This window comes from Pleurodeles waltl, chromosome 8, assembly GCF_031143425.1.
Source record: "Pleurodeles waltl isolate 20211129_DDA chromosome 8, aPleWal1.hap1.20221129, whole genome shotgun sequence".
Taxonomy (NCBI): Eukaryota; Metazoa; Chordata; class Amphibia; order Caudata; family Salamandridae; genus Pleurodeles; species Pleurodeles waltl.
This window is the reverse complement of record NC_090447.1, coordinates 1,340,405,142-1,340,431,160: the sequence shown is the minus strand read 5'-3', so window position 1 is coordinate 1,340,431,160 and position 26,019 is coordinate 1,340,405,142. Positions and strand designations below refer to the sequence as shown.

At 46.6% G+C, this 26,019-nt stretch overlaps 1 protein-coding gene across 5 annotated transcripts in view; it reads left to right on the top strand.

The window, feature by feature from the left end:
- Nucleotides 1-26,019, top strand: part of GRIA4 (glutamate ionotropic receptor AMPA type subunit 4) — an 892,311-nt gene that overhangs the window by 754,337 nt on the left and 111,955 nt on the right. For all 5 annotated transcript variants that reach the window (XM_069202350.1, XM_069202351.1, XM_069202354.1 and 2 more), the window contains exon 8: nt 15,736-15,840. In XM_069202350.1, coding sequence (XP_069058451.1) covers nt 15,736-15,840 — 105 coding nt within the window. The remainder of the gene's footprint in view (nt 1-15,735; nt 15,841-26,019) is intronic.

Genomic DNA, 26,019 nt, shown 5'->3' with positions numbered 1-26,019 from the left:
CTCACGTTTGGTTCATTCACATCCTTTCTGTGCTCGCGCTACAGGATGTTTACTTGGAAGAAGTCTCATTTAGGCGACTGTATGATGGCATAATTCAGCCGGGGCCCGTCCATTGGGGCTGAGGGGCCACGACCCTCCCCACCTTTTGCCCCTCAAGAAGAGTGTCTGTCAGGCTGAGCAAAGGCCAGCCTGACAGACACTCTTCATCTTCAGGTCAGGCAGCCAGAAGCTAGACATGCTCATTTGCGCAGGCTCCTGGCTGCCTGAGCTGAACTTTGCTGGGCTGAAGAGGTCACAGCTCCTATAGGCGTGACTTCTTCAGCTCAGCAAAAGTGCCTCAAGGCCCTCCCCCTTGACGAGGGGAAGATCACCCATAGACTCCGACATGGGCGCTTCAGGTTTAAGCCCTGAACCTCCCAGGGCAAGTGTCAATCAGTGACACCTCGTCACAGAGTGGCGTTGGGTCAGAAGTCTCACTGACCCCATTCCACTCTGTGACAAAGTTGGGACTGCTGCCTTCCCTCATTGGCAGCAGACCCAACCCTCCTGGGACCTCCGAGGCAGAGCTGAAGGTAAGTGTGTGTGTTTTTTAAAAGGAATGTTTGGTGCATGCGTATATGTTTGCAATATTTGATAATGGGTGCTGTGAATCAATGTGTGTGTGAATGAATGAATGAATGAGTGAGTGTGAGTGTGCATGTGTGTTCCACTCCCCTCCCTCCTAAATTTACCGGCCGACACTGGCATAATCCCAGGCCTTCCCAGAGACAATCAGTGCAAAATTCTGAAAATTATATGAGATTACTGCCAATGTGAATGAATTTTCATTTGGGCCCTATTCAGAACAAAGACAAAGCAAGACAAAAATGTAGGCATAGTTTTTTTAACAAAATATATCACAGGTCATTCTGGTTACTGTGACTCACCAGACCGACCCGGTGTTGTTGAAAGAAGTTTCATAGCGGCCAGTCTCTCTGGAGTTAAGACTGACAGTCAGGAGTTTATGAAATTTTAAGTTTTGTTGAGTATATTTTAATAGGTACAGAAATAACACAGTATTAATGTATTTATTATTATTTTTGTAAATTGATCAATGCAGCTGTTAACCATCTTAGAGTGGAGGTACAGGGTGCAGCAGGAAGACTGAGGTCGAGTGATGCTATTGTTCTCGGTCTGCCCTGAGGGCATGGCCCCAGATCATCTTTTTTCTAAATAAAAAAATGACACACACAGAACAATGGCTCAGACAATATTATGCAATTATAAATACACGTTGTTAGAAATGGGATTTTTGGTTGGCAGTCAGGTTACCCCCTGTCCAAGCAAAAGCCCTCACTCTAGTCAGGGTAAGTCACACACAATCCAAGATTATCCTGTGCCCACCCTCTGGTAGCTTGGCACGAGCAGTCAGGCTTAACTTAGAAGGCAATGTGTAAAGTATTTGTGCAATAAATCATACAATACTACCATATAGCACCACAAAAATACACCACACAGTGTTTAGAAAAATATATATAATATTTATCTGGGTAATTGTAGGTCAAAAAGAATAAAGTTGCAATGGGAAATTGTAGAGATATCACTGAAAAGTGATATAAAGTGTCTTAAGTCTTTAGAATATAAACAAAGTCTCTTTCAAGCATAAGTACCTGGTTTAGAGTGGAAAAATCTCCTCAGAGGGCCACAAAAGAAGAGGTGCGTGGAAAAAGGGTGTGTGCGTCGATTTCTCCTCAGCACACACGGACTTGCGTCGTTATTTTCCACGCGGGGAAGTCGTGCGTCGTTTTCCGGCGCGCGGACAGTCTCTTTTCGTGGATCGCGGGGATTACCAGATGTCCCGGGTCTGTGCGTGGATTTTCCTGCTTGTTTTCCGGCTGCACGTCGTTCTGCGGGGCTGCGCGTCGAAATTACAATCTCACGGCAGGCGTCGCGTCGATTTCTCCTCTAGAGGTCGGGCGGCGTTGTCCTTGCGAAGCCGTGCGTCGGATTTTCGGTCGTCCCAAGAGCGTTGCGTCGATCAGCGTCGGTGTGCGGTGTTTTTCTCGCCGCGGCACAAGCTGTGCGTCGAAATTTTCGCGCACGGAGCGTCCAAGCGAAAGAGGGAAGTCTTTTTGGTCCTGAGACTTCATGGAACAGGAGGCAAGCTCTATCCAAGCCCTTGGAGAGCACTTTCACAGCCAGACAAGAGTTCAGCAAGGCAGCAGGCCAACAGCAAGGCAGCAGTCCTTTGTAGAAAGCAGACAGGTGAGTCCTTTGAGCAGCCAGGCAGTTCTTCTTGGCAGGATGTAGTTTCTGGTTCAGGTTTCTTCTCCAGCAAGTGTCTGCTGAGGTAGGGCAGAGGGCCTGTTTTATACCCAAATGTGCCTTTGAAGTGGGGGAGACTTCAAAGAGTGGCTAAGAAGTGCACCAGGTCCCCTTTCAGTTCAATCCTGTCTGCCAGGGTCCCAGTAGGGGGTGTGGCAGTCCTTTGTGTGAGAGCAGGCCCTCCACCCTCCCAGCCCAGGAAGACCCATTCAAAATGCAGATGTATGCAAGTGAGGCTGAGTACCCTGTGTTTGGGGGGTGTCTGAGTGAATGCACAAGGAGCTGTCAACCAAGCCCAGCCAGACGAGGATTGTAAGGCACAGAAGGATTTAAGTGCAAAGAAATGCTCACTTTCTAAAAGTAGCATTTCTAGAAGAGTAATATTAAATCCGACTTCACCAGTCAGCAGGATTTTGTATTACCATTCTGGCCATACTAAATATGACTTTCCTGCTCCTTTCAGATCAGCAGCTGCCACTTCAACAGTGTATGAGGGCAGCCCCAATGTTAGCCTATGAAGGGAGCAGGCCTCACAGTAGTGTAAAAACGAATTTAGGAGTTTTACACTACCAGGACATATAACTACACAGGTACATGTCCTGCCTTTTACCCACACAGCACCCTGCTCTAGGGGTTACCTAGGGCACACATTAAGGGTGACTTATATGTAGAAAAAGGGGAGTTCTAGGCTTGGTAAGTACTTTTAAATGCCAAGTCGAGTTGGCAGTGAAACCGCACACACAGGCCTTGCAATGGCAGGCCTGAGACAAGGAAAAGGGGCTACTTAAGTGGGTGGCACAACCAGTGCTGCTGGCCCACTAGTAGCATTTAATTTACCAGCCCTATGCACATAAAGTGCACCTTACTAGGGACTTATAAGTAAATTAATAGTCCAGTCAGATATGATTCAAGGTTACCATGTTTTAAGGGAGAGAGCATATGCACTTTAGCACTGGTTAGCAGTGGTAAAGTGCGCAGAGTCCAAAAAACAGCAAAAACAGTGTCCACAAAGTGGAGGGAGGCAGGCAAAAAGTTAGGGGTGACTACCCTAAGGCTGTCAGGTCTAATATGTGTGTCCCCCAGCTGAAAGTGGGAAGAGCTACCCGACCTCCTGGGAGCTCTCATCGCTAAGGCGGAAGTACCTGGAGAGACCATCAGCACTGGCGTGGTCAACCCCTGGGCGATGTTCCACCGTAAAGTCCATCCCCTGTAGGGAAATGGACCACCTCAAGAGTTTTGGATTCTCACCTCTCATCTGCATGAGCCATCTGAGGGGCCTGTGGTCTGTCTGGACCCGGAAATGAGTCCCAAACAGGTAGGGTCTTAGCTTCTTTAGTGCCCAGACCACAGCAAAAGCTTCTCTCTCAATAGCACTCCACCTCTGTTCCCGGGGTAATAGCCTTCTGCTAATAAAGACTACCGGTTGATCTCGGCCCTCCTCATTTAGCTGTGCTAGGACTGCCCCTATGCCATGCTCTGAAGCGTCTGTCTGCACGATAAATTCCTGGGAGTAGTCAGGGGCCTTGAGCACGGGGGCCGTGCACATGGCTTCCTTCAGGGCGTCAAAGGCTTTCTGACAAGCCTCGGTCCAATTCACCAACCTAGGTTGTTTCTTGGAAGTGAGCTCTGTCAAGGGTGATACAATGGTACCATAGCCCTTGACAAATCTGCGGTAGTATCCTGTGAGGCCTAAAAAGGCTCTCACCTCAGTCTGCGTTCGCAGTGGTTGCCAGGCCTTGATAGTTTCAATCTTGGCCTGGAGTGGCTGCACCTTGCCACCACCCACTAGGTGTCCCAAGTACACCACGGAACCCTGCCCAATCTGGCACTTACTAGCCTTGATGGTCAGGCCTGCCTGTTGCAGGGCCTGAAGCACCTCCTTGAGGTGAAGCAGGTGTTCCTCCCAGCTGGAACTGTAGACAGCTATGTCATCCAGGTAGGCTGCACAGAAGGCATCCTTGCCAGCTAGGACCCCGTTAACCAACCGTTGGAAGGTAGCGAGGGCATTTTTCAATCCAAACGGCATCACCCGGAACTGGTAATGGCCATCAGGGGTTGAAAATGCGGATCTTTCCTTAGCCCCCTCAGTCAGGGCGATCTGCCAGTACCCTGAAGTAAGATCAAACGTACTCAGGAACTTGGCAGCGCCCAGCCTGTCAACGAGCTCATCAGCTCAGGGGATGGGGTGAGCATCAGTCCGTGTGACTGAGTTGAGACCCCGGTAGTCCACACAGAACCGGAGTTCTGGCTTCGCACCTGGGGCAGTAGCCTTAGGGACCAACACCACTGGGCTGGCCCAGGGACTACTGGATTTCTCGATAACTCCTAGAGTCAACATCTTGGAGACCTCCTCCTTGATGCTGGCCTTCACCTTATCCGACAACCTGTAAATTTTGTTATTCACAGGGAGACTGTCACCGGTGTCAATATCATGAACACAGAGGTGGGTCAGTCCAGGAGTAAGGGAGAACAGGGGGGAGAACTGCTCCAACAGCTCATAGCAGTCTCCTTTCTGGTTTAGAGTCAGGGAGTCAGAAAGAATGACCCCGCTTACTGACCCATCACCTTCTTGGGCAGAGAGGAGGTCGGGGAGAGGTTCACTCTCCTCTTCCTTTCCTTCATCTGTGACCAGAAGCATGTTGATCTCCGACCTCTCACAGTGAGCCTTTAGTCGGTTCACATGGAGCACCCTTAGGGGATTCCTAGGGGTTTGGAGGTCCACTAGGTAAGTGGCCTCCCCTTTCCGCTCCTTGATTTCAAATGGGCCAGACCAGCGGTCCTGGAGAGCTCTAGGCTCTACTGGCTCCATTACCCACACTTTGTCTCCAGGTTGAAACTCTACCAGGGTGGCCTTCTGGTCATACCAGAGTTTCATTACCTCTTGACTGGCCTCAAGGTTACTTTGGGCCTCTTTCCAGAAGCGGGTCATCTGGTTGCGGAGGGCCAACATGTAGCTGACCACGTCCTGAGGGGGTGCCTTTGGAGCTTTCTCCAATCCCTCCTTGACAATGCTTAACGGTCCCCTGACAGGGTACCCATAGAGAAGCTCAAAGGGACTGAACCCTACCCCCCTCTGGGGGACCTCTCTGTAAGCAAAGAGAAGGCATGGTAAGAGGACGTCCCACTTACGCCTCATGGCCTCAGGGAGGCCACCAATCATACCTTTCAGGATCTTGTTGAATCTCTCCACAAGACCATTAGACTGGGGGTGATAGGGTGTGGTGAACTTGTAGGTTACACCACACGCATCCCACAGAGACTTCATGTATGCAGACATGAAGTTAGTGCCTCTGTCAGACACTATGGGGGTGATTCTGACCCCGGCGGTCTTAGACCGCCGGGGCCAGGGTCGGCGGGAGCACCGCCGACAGGCCGGCGGTGCCCCGCAGGGCATTCTGATCGCGGCGCTTTGGCAGCGGTCAGTGCAGGAAAACCGGCGGTCTCCCGCCGGTTTTCCGCTGCCCGTCAGAATCCTCCAAGGCGGCGCAGCATGCTGCGCCGCCTTGGGGATTCTGACACCCCCTACCGCCATCCTGTTCCTGGCGGTTCGCCCGCCAGGAACAGGATGGCGGTAGGGGGTGTCGCGGGGCCCCTGGGGGCCCCTGCAGTGCCCATGCCCATGGCATGGGCACTGCAGGGGCCCCCGTAAGAGGGCCCCGCAAAGTATTTCAGTGTCTGCAAAGCAGACACTGAAATACGCGACGGGTGCAACTGCACCCGTCGCACCTTCCCACTACGCCGGCTCCATTCAGAGCCGGCGTCCTCGTGGGAAGGTCGATTTGCCCTGGGCTGGCGGGCGGCCTTTTGGCGGCCGCCCGCCAGCCCAGGGCAAATCCCAAAATACCCTCAGCGGTCTTTTGACCGCGGAGCGGTATTTTGGAGGGGGAACATTGGCGGGCGGCCTCCGCCGCCCGCCAATGTTAGAATCACCCCCTATCTCCTTGGGGAATCCCACACGGGTAAATATCCCCATCAGAGTTCTGGTCACCACCGGTGCAGTTACGGTCCTCAGAGGGATTGCCTCTGGGTAACGGGTGGCATGGTCCACCAAAACCAGGATGAACCTGTTGCCTAAGGCAGTTTTGGGGTCCAAGGGACCAACAATGTCCATGCCCACCCTTTCAAAGGGGGTGCCAATGACAGGAAGTGGAATCAGGGGGCTTTTACCCCTTTTTCCTGCTTTACCACTGGCCTGGCAGGTAGGACAAGATCTGCAGAATTTATCTGAGTGTGTCCTCATTTTGGGCCAATAAAAGTGGGTGACAAGCCTGTTAAAGGTCTTGCCTTGCCCCAAATGTCCTGCCAGGGGAATGTCGTGAGCCAGACCCAGTAGGAAGGTTCGGTAACATTGGGGGACCACCAGCGTACGTGCTGCCCCAAAGGCCGGAACCTTACGCTCACTGTAGAGGAGATCATTCTCCCAATATAGGTGGTGATCGCCAGAGGTGTCACCTGCTGCCTGGTTTGAGGCTTGTTTCCTCAGACCTTCTAGAGTGGGACATTCTTTCTGCGCCTTGCAGAATTCCTCCCTGGTGGGTCCACCCTCAACTTGCCAGCCAGCAAGCTCAGGTAAGTCACCTAGGGTGGCAATGTCTTCCCCAGTTGGCTCGGGAGCCTCCTCCTCAGGAGCCCCGTCAGCCACTGCAGGAACTTCTGGGGCCGGTTTCCCGTGCCCCTGGTCCCTCCTCTTGGCAGCTCTCTGGGCCATCGTTCCAGGCTCCAGATGCCCTTGACTTCCCCTTGTCAGCCATGGACCGTGTGGTCATGCAGACCCACTCAGGTAACCCTAACATCTCCAGGTGAGACTTGAGCTCCACTTCTTTCCAAGCAGTATGCTCAAGATCATTGCCTAACAGACAATCTACAGGCATGGCAGGACTCACAGCTACTTTCAGAGTACCAGAGACCCCCCCCCCCCACTCAAAGGGAACCAGAGCCACCGGTAGGTGACTCTCACGATTGTCAGCGACTATGACCTGGTGGAATGTATTAGGTATTATCTGCTCTGTTGACACCAGCTGACTCTTGATAGTAGTCATACTGGCTCCTGTGTCACGCAGAGCCTCCACCTTCTGCCCATCAATGGTGACCCACTGCCGGTACTTGGAAGTATTTTTGGGCATGTGGACCTTGGGCACCATTTCTCCTTCTCCCAGGGACACTAGGGAAATCTCTACCTGTTCCCCAAAGCTATCTGGGTCCATCTCCCCCCCGAGTGCTACACTAGTCAACCCAGGTGCCTGTCCGGTAGTGGACGGTGCCCTCTTGGGGCACTGGGGATCGCCTTTATAGTGACCATACTGGTAACACTCCAGGCATTTGGGCTTAGGTTTCCCTGACCTGTCATATGTCCCTGGCTTTTTCCCAAATTTGGAAAAGGAAGGGTTGCCACCCCCTCCCTGAAGATTCTTTTGGGTGCCTTTAGAGAGTTCCTTATCTGCAAGTTTATCTCCCCCCTCTTTCTTCTGTTGGGAACCCTGACCACCTTTGTGGGAGTCCCCCCCAGGTACCTTCTTGGACACTCTGGTGCTAACCCAGAGGTCCGCCTCCTCAGCAAGCTTCCTGGGATCAGTCAGCTTGCTATCCACTAAGTGCTGGCGCAACTCTGTATAAGTAGTATTAAGCATATGCTCTCTTAGAATCAAGTCATATAAACCTTTATAATCAGCTACTTTGTTGCCCCGCACCCATCCATTCAGTGCCTTACTGGAGAAGTCAAAGAAATCTACCCATGTTTGTGTGGTTTGTTTGGTGCTGTCCCTGAACCTCTGACGGTATCCCTCAGGGGTCAGCCCAAACTTGGCAAGTAAAATGGCTTTCTGAAGTGGGTATGTGTTTTGATCAGGTTGATCCAATGTGAGGAGTGTATCCCTCCCCAATGGCGGTACATAACCCCACATAGCTACCCCCCATTGCCCTTCAGGAACCTCATGAGCCCTTAGTGCAACTTCATAAGCAGCTAACCATTTATCTGTGTCATCTCCCTCCACAAAACTGGGCACCACATTTTTGGGTATACAAACCTTCTTTTCTCCAGCAGGTCCTGTCAGTATGCTGCCACCATTATTGCTGGATTCAGACTGTCTTGCCTTGATCTCCAGCTCCTTGAGACTCAGTTCATGAGCCAACAATAGTTTCTTTTCAGCCAAAGCTCTTTCAGCTTCCACTTGTTTGGCTGCTCTTTCAGCTTCCGCTTGTTTGGCTGCCCTTTCAGCTTCTGCTTGAATCTGTTTGGCTGTTCTTTCAGCTTCAATCTGTTTGGCTGCTCTTTCAGCCTCAGCTTGTTTGGCTTCTCTTTCTGCCCTTCTCTCCTCCTGTTGAGCCTCAATTTTCAGTTTTGCCATTTGCAATTGGAACTCCCTTTCTTCTCTCCTTTCCTCTGCGGTCAGGCTTTGCACAGAGACACTGCTCCCTGGTCTGGAAGGGTGCACAATTGCAGTGGTAACACCATCCACAGATAGTGAAAATTCCTCTGAGGGGCCATTTTCTGGCTCCTCTTCCTCATCATCCTCTAAATGGGCTTCTGCCCAGGCCCTCAGCGCCACTTGAAAGTCCTCCTTTCTGGAGGCCCCTTGGGTGGGTACCCTCAATGCCCTGCAGAATCCTCTTAGTTGTTTGACCGTATATGTATCCAACTGGACTAGGTCAAAGTCCCCTGTCTGAGACCCAGTCAGAGACATGTTGAGTGAGGATTTAGTTTTTGAAAATTGTCAGGAAAAAAAACGGATTTGCAAAAAGAGATAAAAACCAAGTTGACCTTCAACTGTGGGTAGGTAGTGAAATACTTAGCTACTGTATGTCACTGCACAAATACAAGTCCTATCCTCACTGCTGATCACCAATGTTAGAAATGGGGTTTTTGGTTGGCAGTCAGGTTACCCCCTGTCCAAGCAAAAGCCCTCACTCTAGTCAGGGTAAGTCACACACAATCCAAGATTATCCTGTGCCCACCCTCTGGTAGCTTGGCACGAGCAGTCAGGCTTAACTTAGAAGGCAATGTGTAAAGTATTTGTGCAATAAATCATACAATACCACCATATAGCACCACAAAAATACACCACACAGTGTTTAGAAAAATATATATGGGCCCGTATTTATACTCCGTTTGCGCCGAATTTGCGTCGTTTTTTTCGATGCAAATTCGGCGCAAAACTAACGCCATATTTATACTTTGGCGTTAGACGCGTCTAGCGCCAAAGTATGGGCAAAGAGCGTCATTTTTTTGCGTGAACGCCTTCCTTGCGTTAATGAGATGCAAGGAAGGCGTTCCCGTCTAAAAAAATGACGGCGACGCAAATGCGTCGTATTTATACTCCCGGGCAAAAATCACGCCCGGGAGGTGGAGGGTCAAAAAACCCCGCATTTGCGCCACTTTTTAACGCCTGGGTCAGGGTAGGCGTTAAGGGGCCTGTGGGCTCAAAATGAGCCCACAGGTGCCCTCCCCTGCCCCCAGGGACCCCCCCTGCCACCCCTGCCCACCCCAGGAGGACACCCAAGGATGGAGGGACCCACCCCAGGGACATTCAGGTAAGTTCACGTAAGTATAATTTTTTATATTTTTCAATTTTTTTTGGGTGGCATAGGGGGGCCTTATTTGTGCCCCCCTACATGCCACTATGCCCAATGACCATGCCCAGGGGACATAAGTCCCCTGGGCATGGCCATTGGGCAAGGGGGCATGACTCCTGTCTTTACTAAGACAGGAGTCATTTAAATGGCGTCTGGGCGTCGAAAAAATGGCGTCAACCCGACTTGCGCCATTTTAAGACGCCCTAGCGCCATTTTCCCCCTACGCCGGCGCTGCCTGGTCTACGTGGTTTTTTTCCACGCACACCAGGCAGCGCCGGTCTGCTTGCGCCGGCTAACGCCATTCCATAAATACGGCGCCCGCATGGCGCTTCGGAATGGCGTTAGACGGCGCTAAATTTTTTGACGCTAAACTGCGTTAGCGCAGTTTAGCGTCAAAAAGTATAAATATGGGCCATAATATTTATCTGGGTAATTGTAGGTAAAAAAGAATAAAGTTGCAATGGGAAATTGTAGAGATATCACTGAAAAGTGATATAAAGTGTCTTAAGTCTTTAGAATATAAACAAAGTCTCTTTCAAGCACAAGTACCTGGTTTAGAGTGGAAAAATCTCTTCAGAGGGCCACAAAAGAAGAGGTGCGTGGAAAAAGGGTGTGTGCGTCGATTTCTCCTCAGCACACATGGACTTGCGTCATTATTTTCCACGCGGGGAAGTCGTGCGTCGTTTTCCGGCGCGCGGACAGTCTCTTTTCGTGGATCGCGGGGATTACCAGATGTCCTGGGTCTGTGCGTGGATTTTCCTGCTTGTTTTCCGGCTGCGCGTCGTTCTGCAGGGCTGCGCGTCGAAATTACAATCTCACGGCAGGCGTCGGGTCGATTTCTCCTCTAGAGGTCGGGCGGCGTTGTCCTTGCGAAGCCGTGCGTCGGGTTTTCGGTCGTCCCAAGAGCGTCGCGTCGATCAGCGTCGGTGTGCGGCGTTTTTCTCGCCGCGGCACAAGCTGTGCGTCTAAATTTTCGCGCACAGAGCATCCAAGCGAAAGAGGGAAGTCTTTTTGGTCCTGAGACTTCAGGGAACAGGAGGCAAGCTCTATCCAAGCCCTTGGAGAGCACTTTCACAGCCAGACAAGAGTTCAGCAAGGCAGCAGGCCAACAGCAAGGCAGAAGTCCTTTGTAGAAAGCAGACAGGTGAGTCCTTTGAGCAGCCAGGCAGTTCTTCTTGGCAGGATGTAGTTTCTGGTTCAGGTTTCTTCTCCAGCAAGTGTCTGCTGAGGTAGGGCAGAGGGCCTGTTTTATACCCAAATGTGCCTTTGAAGTGGGGGAGACTTCAAAGAGTGGCTAAGAAGTGCACCAGGTCCCCTTTCAGTTCAATCCTGTCTGCCATGGTCCCAGTAGGGGGTGTGGCAGTCCTTTGTGTGAGAGCAGGCCCTCCACCCTCCCAGCCCAGGAAGACCCATTCAAAATGCAGATGTATGCAAGTGAGGCTGACTACCCTGTGTTTGGGGTGTGTCTGAGTGAATGCACAAGGAGCTGTCAACCAAGCCCAGCCAGACGTGGATTGTAAGGCACAGAAGGATTTAAGTGCAAAGAAATGCTCACTTTCTAAAAGTGGCATTTCTAGAATAGTAATATTAAATCCGACTTCACCAGTCAGCAGGATTTTGTATTACCATTCTGGCCAAACTAAATATGACTTTCCTGCTCCTTTCAGATCAGCAGCTGCCACTTCAACAGTGTATGAGGGCAGCCCCAATGTTAGCCTATGAAGGGAGCAGGCCTCACAGTAGTGTAAAAACGAATTTAGGAGTTTTACACTACCAGGACATATAACTACACAGGTACATGTCCTGCCTTTTACCCACACAGCACCCTGCTCTAGGGGTTACCTAGGGCACACATTAAGGGTGACTTATATGTAGAAAAAGGGGAGTTCTAGGCTTGGCAAGTACTTTTAAATGCCAAGTCGAGGTGGCAGTGAAACTGCACACACAGGCCTTGCAATGGCAGGCCTGAGACAAGGAAAAGGGGCTACTTAAGTGGGTGGCACAACCAGTGCTGCTGGCCCACTAGTAGCATTTAATTTACCAGCCCTATGCACATAAAGTGCACCTTACTAGGGACTTATAAGTAAATTAATAGTCCAATCAGGTATGATTCAAGGTTACCATGTTTTAAGGGAGAGAGCATATGCACTTTAGCACAGGTTAGCAGTGATAAAGTGCGCAGAGTCTAAAAACCAGCAAAAACAGTGTCCACAAAGTGGAGGGAGGCAGGCAAAAAGTTAGGGGTGACTACCCTAAGGCTGTCAGGTCTAACACACGTTATACGAGTTATGGACAACTGTGATATGGCACATTCATCATGAACATGGTTGACGAAGCTACTAGACATATACTGGATTGTAGCATGGGACCTATAGCACCATAATCTGAAAATGACCCCACCACTAACCTAGATCTTTTTGTGTTTTTGTGATCATCCCTTCACCCTGTGTAAGAAATTGGGTTACTGGTTGAGGGGGAGAAACCCTACTCAAGTAGTAACTACCATCGCTGTCAGGGTAAAATCACACTTAAACCCCAAATGACCAATGCTTAACCCTCTGGTGGCATGGCACAAAGCAGTCAGGCTTAACTTAGAAACAATGTGTAAAATATTTATGAAGTACATGAAACAGTAATAATAACGTAAAAACACCACATAAGTGTTGGAAAATGGGTTATTGGTAAGGGCATATTCTTGCTGTAGTGATACTATTTTGATTCACTCTCTTTTCAACATAGATTATTTTTGTATCAGATTGTTATTGATGTATATGCATTCATTTACTTTCTGAGTATGGTTTCTATATGTCAGTATTTATTGTACTTTTTATGTATTGGCCTATTAATGTTGTCATACGTGTAAGAAAATTTTGATTTGATCATATTGTTCATTGTCGTCTAGTTTGACTGTGGTGTGCCTGAATTAGAATATTAGTGTTTTATAAATTTATTAAAAAAAATATATATATATTTTTACTTCATTATTATTTGCCTATTTATAGTATTTAATTAAAGTTTTTCTTGTCGTGATTTTGTTCCCAGTTTTTTCGTGTCATTATTTGATTCTGTCTAGCAGTCCGGCATCATTTCCTTCAATGATCTTAATTTATCAGTCTTCATTTATTAGTCCCTACAGGGCGTTACTTCTGAAGATTATTCGATCTTCAGACAATATATTATTATTGTAGCTCACGTCGTAGTTTCTCCTACTTATATTTTTCCCTGATTGAGCTACTAGTATTCTCTTAGGGAACCCCTTTATAGTTTTTCACTCACAGGTACCTACACTTAGCAATAGGCCACTAACCTCCACTTAGGTCCAGTTAGGTCTCAGTAAATTAAACCCAGCTCAACCCTTGGTAGCTTGGCAATGAGCGACAAGGCTTAACTTAGGAGACAGAGTGTAAAGCATTCAAATATCACAAAACAGTAATTAAATAAAACACAGGAAACATTTTGAAAATCCAAAACCAATTTATAAAAATAGATAATATATAGATAATATCTTTAGAATGACACAATAACGAATAAAATCGGATAAGGGGAACCGGAGATATGAATTTTTAAAGAATTATAGTTTTTTTAGCGCCTAGAAACAAAAAGCGCCAATCGGGTTATCTGGTTGCACCTCGACCGGGGCAAAGTCAAAGTTTAAGGCCGACCGCGATGGAGCCCTGCTCGGCTACAGCTCGCGGGAGGCCTCGGTCAAAAGTTTACCTTCGGACTTAGTCTCTTTTCTGAAGATTTTCTTCAGCGGGACGAACCTGCCAGTCCAATCCGACCTCCTGGAACTCCTCTCCGGGTATGCGTTGCGGGAGCCCTCGGTGGAGGTTTTACCTTCGGACTTAGTCGTTTTTTCGAGGTGAAAATCCTTCGACTGGGGCAAACCTGGATCTTGATCTGATGTCCCTGGAGCCCTCCTCGGATACGCTGGATGGGAGATCCCGGTCAACTTTCTACCTTCGGATTTAGTCTCTTTTTCAGAGATTTTCTTCAGTGGGACGAACCTGCAAATCAGGCCGGGTCGCGGTTGAGGCAAGCCGGGTAGAGTTGCCACGGCAGGTCGGTCCCTCTATGGAGCTTTTTTTTAAAAGCTCTCCAAACTTCTGGGGCTTCTCCCAGATGTTCTTTTAAGGTTCTTTTGGGGTCCACAGCTCACCCCAGGGGTCCAGAAGCTCTGAGATGATCCTTGGGGGTGCGGACTACAACTCCCAGAATGCACCTGGCACAAACTCCTTTTTGGCCACCGGGCAGTGGTCAGCTGGTTGATTTCTTCAGGAGGTGGTGCAGGGGACTCTGGTTAGCAATTTTTCACCTGTAGCAAACAGGGAGGCCCTCCTTGAACCAGTTGAAGCCAGGCAAAGTCCTTCTTGTGGTGAAGCCCAAGTGTGCAGCTGGTGCAGTCCTTCTGAGTGCAGGTTCCAGGTGCAGGCCAGGGGTCCTGCAGTGCAGCCCTTCTTCTTCTGTAGTTCTTCCTGGTAGGAATGTGGTAGGGAACTGAGGTGTGGGTGCAGGTCTGCCAGTTTTATCCTTGCTTCTGGGTGAAAAACAGGGGGGTCCTGATTCTCCAATCAGGTGCAGGGTCCTTCCCCCTGTGATGAACACTTCCTGGGAAGTGTGGCAAAAATCAATCCCAGGAGGCAACATTCTTCAAAAATCCATCATGGCTGAATCTGATTTTTGGAGGTTACATCTGGCTGAGCCCACCCACTGGTGTGGCTAAAAATCATAAACACACCCCTCTCTTGCCCTCTCCTAATCTAATCAAGGGGGCACCTAGTTGTCTGGGGTTTGCAGGATGTGGGTGTGTTGCTGGGGTGCCCCAAATGTCCTTCTCTGCCTTTGAAGACCACTTTGGCAGCCCTCCCCTTCCTGCCTCACCATCTGCTGAGGGGAAATTCCCTCCCACAGGCACATCTCTTTGTGTGAAGCCAGGCCACTTCACACCTCATCAGGCTGCCAGAGGCTGGCTTATCAGGACACAGCAGCAAAAACAATGCAGGGCTGAAATTGGCAACTTTTCAGGTAAAGTTTAAAACTCTTGGTCTAAAAATGCGAATTGGGCATTTAGGAAATGTAATTACCACCAAATCCAATTTGGTGGTAAGCATGTGCAATTTTTTAAAATGCATTATAAATGCATTTTTTTAAATGACATGTAGCGCACACATGCCCCTAGGGCATGTATGTGCTTCACATGTCCGCAAATATTTTTTTGGGGTGCATCAGAGGGAGCCTTAGGCCCCCAGCACTCTGGGGTTTGCATTACCTAATTTGCGAATTCCTAACTGGAATTCGCAAATTGGGAAATGCAAAACCATTCTTAACTATAGGGATGAATGGAGTCCCATTCTCTAATTGCGATTTGGTAATATTGATTGCCCATTTAAAAAAATCGCTATTACCGAATCACAAATTTCATACATCCCATTTTGCATTTCTTAAATAGCGATTTCTCAAAATTTGCTATTTAAGAAATGCAAAATGGATCTTTGATACATCTGGCTCTTAGTTCTGAAGATGTTTGAGTATTTGGCTGTAAAGCCAAGGTGACTTGGAAACTGTTTCTTCACCTAACATTTCGGGGAGCAATCTGCCTGGATTGCTTGGAGGAAGAGTGTGTGTAGGTGTATTATCAATATTTAACAATTTTGAGGTTTACTTGTAAGAGCCACCAGTAGCCTGCTATATGTCACCAAAACGTTTTACTAACTAACCCAAATAATAATGTCCAGTGCTTGTTTAAAATGTCATAATTGTTATTTATGTTTACATTTAAAAGTAACGTCAGTCCTGCTGCACCAGGAAAAAAATCCACATGTGCCAAGTAGTTGTAAATGTTGATGCTGTGTTTCATTTTAGGTTCGGATACAAGGGCTGACGGGAAATGTTCAATTTGATCACTATGGGCGTAGAGTCAACTACACTATGGACGTCCTTGAACTGAAGAGCACAGGTCCCGTGAGGGTACGGAGTAACTTTCATCAAAATACTTCAACATATGTTTTAAATGTGAAATACATAGACAACATGTTATAATGAGTTTTACAGAGCTGGAATTATGTTGCATACCTTCTACCTGGACTTTCTTGACAATTCACCATGGCCATACATACCCGGTGTCACTCTAAGTGCACTATCTCGATATGGGTAAAAAACATATTACAAGATGTAGGCATACTTTTTATCTAGTGCTTTTTCAGATCGTGGAAGTTCTGAACAAATTAAAATGTGTAGTTTTACCTTGGTATACCTCATTTCTCCTTTCAAGACTTTCAACATGGAGGTATTGCTGCACAGGGAAAACATCAGGTCCAATATTACCTTAAGTACTGGGCCACTAAGAATGTCAACTACATGTGACAGATTTTTTTCCTGAAGTGTAAACAACTCGTTAAAATCAACCGCGTTTTAGCAGACAGCTATTTCTTCGGCTGCACACTACACAAACTATGTTTATATACAAAAATATAAATACATATCTTAAATGAAGCTCATTGGAGAAAGGATACCCTACCGACTTATGACACCTAAATACATTTTGGCCCAGATGTATCAAAAAGTTTTGCACTCGTAAACGGTGCGAATCAGTAAATTCGGCCATTTGCGAGTGCAAAACAGTGGTCTGCGATGCATGAAATGCATTCGCAGACCACAAATAAGAAATCGCAAAAATTGCGATTTCTTGCGTTGCGACCTGGAAATTGCGAGTTGCAATGCTGGAAAAAATCGCAAATTGCGATTTTTCCACAAATGGCATTTTACACTTGCAAAATACCATGCTTTGCAACCAAGTGGTAACCTGGTGCAAAATTTAAAAATGCAGTTAAACTGCATTTTTAAATGTAACATGTAAAGCACACATGCCCTTTTGGCATGTGTGTACCTTTCATGTTAAAAAAAAAGTTTTTGGGGTGCAGGAGAGGGGGCCTTAGGCCCCCAGCACCCTGGCCTTTTGCATTTCCAAAATTGTGATTTCTGGTTCAGAAATCGCAATTTTGGAAATGCAAAAAATTTGCAGCTATCGGCCCATAGCTGGGAATGGGGCCGGTATCGCAATTTCGGTAGGTTTTTAAGAAATCGCTATTACCGATTCGCAAATGTGATACATGGCCCTTTGCGAGTCAGTAATAGCGATTTTTTAAAAATCGCTATTACCGAATCGCAATGGGCCGTGATGGTACATCTGGCCCTTTGTGCCCAAAGATAGAAAGGAAAGGCACTGATTCACCAAAACGTTCAGAAGTGGTATTACTTGGCACTCTTTTATGGACCTTTACACGTCTTTGTGTATCACCCCCTAAAAATCTAACTCCATATTACTAAGGGTGCAAAAAGGGCACAACACTGTCTATTTGTACTAGTTGCACATGGATACTCCTATTTTATATATGTTGATGCCAGTTCACAAAGGCATGTCGAAATGCATAAATGAGTGCTACAGCAGTACTTTTTATGTTCACTTACATGCCTTTGTGAATTGGCTTCACAGTTGTGAAAGTCCATGACAAGAATAAAGGGCATCAAATAAAAACACAGATTTGAAATAGTTGACATCCATTACCCACTGCAATATGTAGTGTGGCATGTACCCGACTATTCATAAGTGAAGCCTAATTTTCTTGGGGCCATGTCTATGGGTGTGCAGATCTACAGTTTGTTCAACTTAAATAAATGCCGAAGTGCCGATCACGGTAGGCCAATTCTGCAGACGAAAATGGCATATTTCTCTAAAGTATATTACTTTACCTTGTTAGAGCGTCCAGTGTTGGGCTGCTTTCTTGCAAGGTGCCTCAGTTGTTGGGAGTGAAAGGTACCCCCCGCCCCCATGAAATTTACATAATCCAACACAAGAGCAGGATTTTGAATATACCTCAGAAATCAAAATAATGCTCTGGTTTATGGAGGCTTTTTACCACCTTTACCTTATAAAGAAGTGTGTTTTTTCTTGTGTAAATTGTATAAAAGAAGAGAGGTTGCATAGGACATTTCCGCAGCTATACCTAATGTATTCAGCAGTGCTCCTGTAGACCAACTAAGACTACTCAAGGGGCCCTAACTGAAGGTCGCCCCACCTTAGAGGGCTACATGCTAAAAGTATGGGGGGATTCCTAGTGGATGCTCCTGAGGCTGCAACCAGGGAGCTCTGCATGTCATCCATACACCACGCTCTCTGCATTTGTCCAGTGACCTGAGGGCCCCCCTCAAAGGTACTTACTATGTAATATCAGTCCATGTCGATAGCCTTGATGACTTAACAGATGAGATGAGATAGTGAACTCAAAACATTTTAGGATATATCATTTTATAGTGCATGCTTACACAGTAAAAACTGTGAAATGTTACTGTATATAGAGCTATTCTCTAAATACAGTTTTATGTTATTAAGATTAAAAAAAATATGAAAGCCTGTGTGTTATAAAAAAACACCCCTAAGAACCAATAGAAGCATTTGTCAGCGTTATTTAAGTGCAATCGAGCTAGAGTAGAAAATGCCACGGCACAGAGGCAAGGCAGATCCAAGTTGAAAATTCAAAAATGTGCATCCAACTACCTTTATAAACTTTTAAGATAAAATAAGTAGTCTGCTGTTGCCTAGAGGTTCAACTTCTAAGAATACTTGAAAGTCTGTTTCGTAGAGATTCCTCTCCTCACATCTCACTTTTCAGGTACTTATGTTGCAATCAACACGGTTTAATCTTTAATCTGTAAGTATTTTACTGTTACTAAAATGAAAAAACCTGATTGTCCCTAATAAAACACACTGCATTTAATTCAATTAGTTCCTCATTTACTGTGGTCTGGAAATACTTCAACAGGCGCAAAACTTTTTGTGCCCGCCTCTGTTGGTGCAGTAAAACCCGTGCATTTGCCACATGCTTTTTTGCATTTAATACGTGGTGAAAATTGGTCGGTAGTTGCAAAAATGTGCAGAATTTGGCAGGATAGTTCTTATTCTGTACCTTATCTCTCATTCTGAACGGAAGATCTCAGAATAATGTTGTAATTATGTGCAGTGGCAAAATCGTAAAGTGCAGTAATTAATTTCCCAGGGCACTATTAGCACACCGTATGTCCCGCCCAATCAGGATGTCCCAAAATGATGAAACATTTAGGATCCCTCAACGAATGTTGTGGTGTTAAATTACTTTGCTTAAATAGTGAAGGCTTGTTACCCTTAGAGAAACACTTGTGCACCGAGGCCCAATTATGTACTCAGTACACATTTCTCATTGCCTTTCCTGAGTTACCCACAAACGGCCTTGCGAATCACACCACCACCACTAATGCTGCCACCAGTGGGCCAGGTCCAAAGGACTTAGGGGCAGATTTAAGGAAAGTGGCACTTCACCCAGTTGGGTGCCACTTTCCTCCTCCCCTTAGCGCCCCCCTACTGCCACGATGTGTCCCCCATATCTAAGAAACGGTGCACCATGGTGCAGGGTAAAGGGGAACAGAGTCAAAAAAATTTGATGTTACTGATGTACTGTTCAGGGTTAGCACCAACATTTTTGCGCTAACCCTGAACAGTACATAGGGGCCCATTGTAAACAATGGTGTGCCCCCTTTTAACGCCTGATATAAGCAGGCATTACAAGTGCGTAAAACTTTGCACCATTGTTTTGGCCCCCTAACAGGGGAATGCCCCCTGTGCATGCATTATGTCTGGTGCAGGCATAATGTAGCGCAAAGTATTACAAAGTGGTGTATCCCATTTCACAAAACTGAGTAATGTTAAAGATCAGCAAGGACACCCTTCCATCCATCTTCTGCACAGTGGGGCAGGTTCAGTGGTTGCCGCAATCATTCAGTTTGGATGCACACTTCCATTTCATGAGGGTACAGAAAAATGTAGTGTAGTTGTCTATGGTATGCTTTCCTACTCTGAGACAGGGCTGAAATAATCGATTCTACTTACATCTCTCTAACACATAACCAGACATCAGTTATAAACTCTATGGAGCAGCACTATTTTAAATACTCTTAGGTGCCTTTGTAAATCAGCCATGAAAGGTCCAAGTATCTAGTAGTCAAAGTGCACATTAAGCGTAGTCCTTTCTTTTTGTGCTAATTGCATAGGAACACTACTTCAATATTCACATTTTATTCACATTTTATGTGTTTTCCATCCAAATCACAAAGACATGTAAAAGTATCAAAGAGTACTAGAAGATTACTACTTTACTATACTACAAAAGGCCTTGGTGAAAAGGCACCCATGTGTTCAGGACTGGAGTTTTGACCACACAGACACTCCTGCATGGGTGCAGTCTTCTAGGTGGGAAGGTTCCCTAATTTTGTGCGTGTTGTCCAAAAGCTGCTTTCATTATGTGGCATTATTGATTTCAGTATGTTTTGTGCAATATGATCTTCTAGAAATGAGTGAACGTCTTCAATCTTATAAACCCTATAGTAGATTCCATATAAACAAATAAGCGCATCAGGACATTGCACATTTGCCCCGGAGGTATGTCAACATTTTATTCGAATCAAGAAACAATGTTTCTAAAATTAAATGAGGTCATTGATGAGTTTATCAGGATCGAGTAAGTGGGCCTATGCATTGTTTCTGCTTTGGACAAAGCAAACAAGAGGCTATGAACAGTGATCTGAAAAGTGCATAGTTTGTGTCAAATGTAAGAGCAGCACGTGGCCCCCAGTGCAACTACACATGTGGCCTCATTATGAGTTTGGCGGGCGGCTTGGCCACCTTCCAAATTCTTCTTGCCATCAGGCCGCCTGTGCGGGCTGAACCCCGCCCGCCCTATTAGGAGTTCACCAGTGGGCTGGCGGGCAGAAACAGGGTTCCCACCCACCAGCCCTGTGGTGAACAGGGCCTTACCATTGGAGCCGGCTCCTAGTGGAGCCGGCTGCAATGTGGTGGTGTGGCGGGTGCAGCAGCTCCTGTCGCGCATTTCACTGCCTGTAATTCTCCGCTGACGGCAGCCTGGAGGTGTCGGCGGTTGAACCGTGGCGGCTCTGCCACGGTCATAATGTCACGTTGGACTGCCACTTTGGCGGCAGTCGGACCGCAACTGTGACCCATCAGGCCCATGGTCTGTAGGGATCAATGGGGCTGAAATTTTTTCCCCAGAACTGGGGATAAAGACACAAAAGGACCTGGTGTTCTTGGGATTTGTGCAGTTCTTCCCAATTTCAGGGGAAAATGTATAAATGCTGGAATTTGATGAAACATTATAAGCTGGAATCGGAGATTCTGGGCTCCTGGTATCGCCGCAATAAATTCTGGCAAAGTCATAATCAGGCCCTAAATCGGATGTGGAAATTCTGGAAAGGGAGCGTCACCATTTCCAGCAGCATAGCGATGGTTGCCTTTTGAAAGTGGGCAAAGATAAACAATATTATCCTTTTTTGTAAGCTTTCTGGGACTGTACTAGAGTCAAGTGAAGGTACAACATAGAAAGAACTAAACATTGAGAGAAGTAGTAATACAGGTACATTCCTGGGTACGTTCACCTAAAATTGATATCTTTCAAACAAGCATGGGCGGGGTATGGGTTGGTGAGTCAATGTGGTAATGCACCATAAATAACGTCATGTTACTCATGTGAGACGATAACCAGAGTGCTAACCAAAGGAATGCTTTACCAACATTTTCAAGAAAATGGAAAGAATTAAGATTTTTATTCCTGAGTTAAAAATATAATGCATTTAATTAGGTATTATTAGCAGTATCAAAACATCTTAAAAATAATGCAAATAAGAAGAAATATTTTTGTCATACTCGAGCATTCAGCCTTTAATGTTCCATTTCCATCTGTTGAGGTTCAACTTAATGGTATCTTTATGTTGTGACAAATGTCAATTTGGATAAATTACAGACATTTTAAATATTCACTATGGAGAAATTATAATGGCTTTCATAAGTATGGAACACACATTCACATGTACCAGGAAACAGATCTTTCAAAGGAGGCTAATGTGCTGTGCGTGCCGAGTATTCCTTATTTACCAATGTATAATGCAAATCACCATTCAGTTTGTAGACACCTCGATTGGCTTTACCTTATGCATGGTCATGAATCTTAAATTTGCAGTGTAAAAGATTTATAGGGAATTTAGCATTATAGAGTTGGTCATTTTTAGATACAGTTTAACTTTATATGCCTTTGCATAAAATTGACATCAAATTATCTCTCAGTCTTCTGTCTCCAAATGAAAGCTATAAACTCTAGTATACATTGATACAAGCGTACATGTCTTGGGAATTTTTGGAGAGATATAGCTCCAATTTCTTGTATGCGTGGGAAGGTAACATTACTGTGTTCACATTATCACCTAAAAACATTTTAAATAGTCTTCTGGTTACTTGAACAACAATGGGCCTTCCACAAATTTACGGCCTGATTTAGAGTTTAGTGGATGGGATACTCCACCAGAAACATATTTGTATTATTCCTTCTCATCAAGATCATCATTTTCACATGTGCACTGTGTTTGCCGAAAAGTTTTTTACTGTGAGCCTGCAAAAAAAGGCTTGCAGTGGATGGAAATACTAAAATAAAATAAATATACTACCCTTGTGCTCAGGAAGGTTGACGGTGGAGGGGCACACATGATGATGATGTTTACTGACAAGTCTGCACTACTTAGCCCCAAATAGATCAATTGTGAACCCAGGCCTGCTCCATCAAGACATCCTGGCTACACAACTAATTACAAGCTTACTACTAACATTACAACTATCATATAAACTCTTGCAGCCTTATTTCAGCCACAGAAAAGGATTCAGGTAATTGACATATGGCATCAGCATCACCCTGATACACACATATATTCCTGTTACACCTGAGCCACGGTCACACACAGCTGCCTCAACTACTTTTTTGTGCATGCGACAGCTACACATAGGGTTTTAGATATACAATACCTTGCCAGGTATCTATTGGACCACTTGGCACTCTTGCTTTCCTACTCCTTAAATAGGCAGCCACAAGGATCCTGGTGTGGAGGCGTAATGCCAAAATTCTGTTACACCTGGTTTTCAGGGATACAATGCTGAGAGCACTGATCTAATATTTTGAGGACAACTAGAAAACTGTGAGTGGTCGAGCAGTGGAATGGGATGCCTTGAAGTTGGTGATAAAAAGGGGTGTGCCTGACGACCACTTTAGGGGTGAAATGCACATTAGAAACTGACCTTACCCAACAGGAAAAGGAACTTGAGAGACTGCGGAACATGCTTCCCTCTAACCCCTCCACATTGAAGGACTGAGATAGTCAGAAACAGAAGGTGTGTGAGTTATGGAATCTGTTGGAGAAGTACACTAAGAATACAACAAAGAGACAATGGTAGTTTGAAGTAGATGGGGGAAGAGGATGCTGGCTCATTTGATAAGAGCAAACACAGCACCACAACCGATACTACGTGTAGGAGGGTGAGGGGTAGAGAAATCCACACACAACAGGCCACCATTGCTACAGTTGCAGCTCGCTTCCAAAAGGTGTATGATGCCCCACAACATGAGGAATAGCCACAGAAACTGTCTGATTGTTTAGAGACACTGCAATGCCTGGGCCCAGGGGAGAGAGAGTCACTGGAGGCCCCAGTCTCCAAACAGGAGCTATTTGGAGCAGTGAAGGCCTTAAAGCCTGCAAAATTATTGGGAGTGATGGAGTGCCTGTGGAATTTTATGAATGTTTCCCTGTGGCCCTACTAGATACATTATTGGTGGTATTAGCCAAGGCCCTCAATAAAGGAGAGCTTCTGAAATCAATGAGGGAAGCATTGATAACAGTGAACCCAAAGCCTGCTAAATACCACTTGGAGACCCGTTCCTACTGACCTTGCTTCATGCTGAATGTCAACCTTAAAATTCCAAGTCATGTCCTAGCTCAGCCCCTACTCCCCTACTTATCCTGGCTGATCCACAACGATCAATTTGGCTTTATCCTACACATGCATACCCTGCGTAACTTGCATTGCCTCATACACGTTTTTAACTCACCAGGACTGCCAGATGATCCCTATGCACTTGTCATTTTATTTTAGATATTCAACATGCATTTGATTCAGTGACGTGGGAGTACATTTGGCAGGTGATGGCCAGACTGAGACTTGGCCCAGGCTATATTAGGTGGGTTAAATTAATTTACAGGAATCTACAGGCGAGGGTCCACACCAGATGGTATGTGTTGGCTACGATCCTATTGCAAAGTGGCACTTGGCAGGGACGTCCTCTATCCCCCTTATATTATCCATGGCAATGGAGCCATTAGCATGCAGACTCTGTGAAATGCTTTGGGCTGGGGAATAACAGTAAGAAACTCTGAACACAAAGTCCCTCATTAGGAGTTTGGCGGGCGGTGGAGGCCCAGTGGGAAACAGGGCCTTAACATTGATGCCAGCTCATAATCGAGCCAGCAGCAATGTGGTGGTGCGGCTGGTGCAGCAGCACTGGCCGTGCTTTCCACTGCCTATAATTCGGGCAGGGGAAAGTACAACGGGGCTGTCCATGGGGGCCCCTGCACTGCCCATACCACCAACGCCCCCATTCCGCCAGTCTTTCCATGGTGGTCCAACCAACATGAAAAGGCTGGCAGATTGGGGAGTCATAATCCCCAGGGCGGCGCTGCATGCAGCGCCACCCAGGCGGATTACAACCACCTAGACTGCCAGGATGTCGACTGTTGGCCACGGTTGTAATGTGTGACGGTCAGACTGCCACAACTGTTGCAGCCTGACTGTCACCATGAGTCTGGTGGTTTTAAGACCACCAGACTCGTAATGAGGGCCATAGTCTTGCTATATGCCGATGATGCAATGATCTATCTGCACCAGCCGGGCAGCTCAGTCCCGATATTATTAAATATAATGGCTTAATTCTGGGAGATGTTGGGACTTCGGATAAATCCGAACAAATCAGACCTGTTTCCACTGGGACAACTAGAAGGTCATTTGCTAGCCTCCCTCCCAAATTCTGGATTGCCCTGAACAATTGATGAGGTAAAATATCAGGGTATCTATATTGCGCATGACCGGACCCAGTTCTATGACCACAACATGGGCCGGGCCTCTATCTGGTTCTGGATGGTGATAATAGCTTATGGGGAAAATAGCTCTTATATACATGGTGGTGTTGCCAGTGTGTCTATATGTCATGCAGAATGCTTTTTATGAACCACCCCAGGCAGTGTTCAAGAAACTCAACAAGTTATTATTGGAGATCCGAGGGCAGGGCAGGCATTGTAGGGTTCGTTTGTCCACTCTTATGTGGGAGTGAGGTAAGGGAGGAATGGAAGTCTCAGACCTTGAATTGTATTACTTTGCGGCTCAGTAGCAGCATGCACTTCATTGGTTAAACGGGGAACAATTCCTATTGGCAGACACACACGGTGACCACCAGCTTGGGGCCCTCATGATGAGGGGTGAAGGTTTGCCTCAGGACTTCCCAAACTTAATTTGCCTGATGGGTGGGATTTGGGAGCAGGCAGTGAGGCGGGTTGTCAAGAGGGCACTGTATGTTCCAGACCTTGACCTATGGCTGATCTACCCCTATGAACAGATGGCTGGAGTGATGTTCATTGACAAATGGCAGGAGGGGAGATGTATCTTGTAATCAGATCTGTAACCAAAAGGACGCTTTATTTCCTTCCAGGATATCATAAATGTATTTAATCTAGGCCCTGGCCAGTTCTTCCAGTACGCTAAGATAGGAGCAACGGCTCAACAATTGTGGCCTACATTTCCAGAGGCCCCAGAGCCCACACATACTCTGATAACTCTGTTATCCATGGCGGGGGCCACAAGCTTATTCCCCATGTATATCGAGCACTGCTCTATGAATAGAGGAAACATGGCAACTATTCACAGAGAGACCCCTTACTGTGAAAGATTGGTCCAAAATACATGCAGTGGTTCACAGATTGGCAGTGAGTGCTAGGTTCAAGCAGATATAATACAGCATAGTCCATATGACATACTTGTCCCCAAAAAGGCGACATTCTATTTACCCCTTGAGAGGACAGTGATGCTTTAAATGTGGAGCAGGGGAGAAACATTATATGCATATGATATGACACAGCCCTCTCCTGGTCTCCTTTTGAATCCAGATGTTGGCCTAGCTAAAATGAGTGACGGGCTGGGATATTTCCCCGCACAGTTAATAAATGCTTATTAGGCAT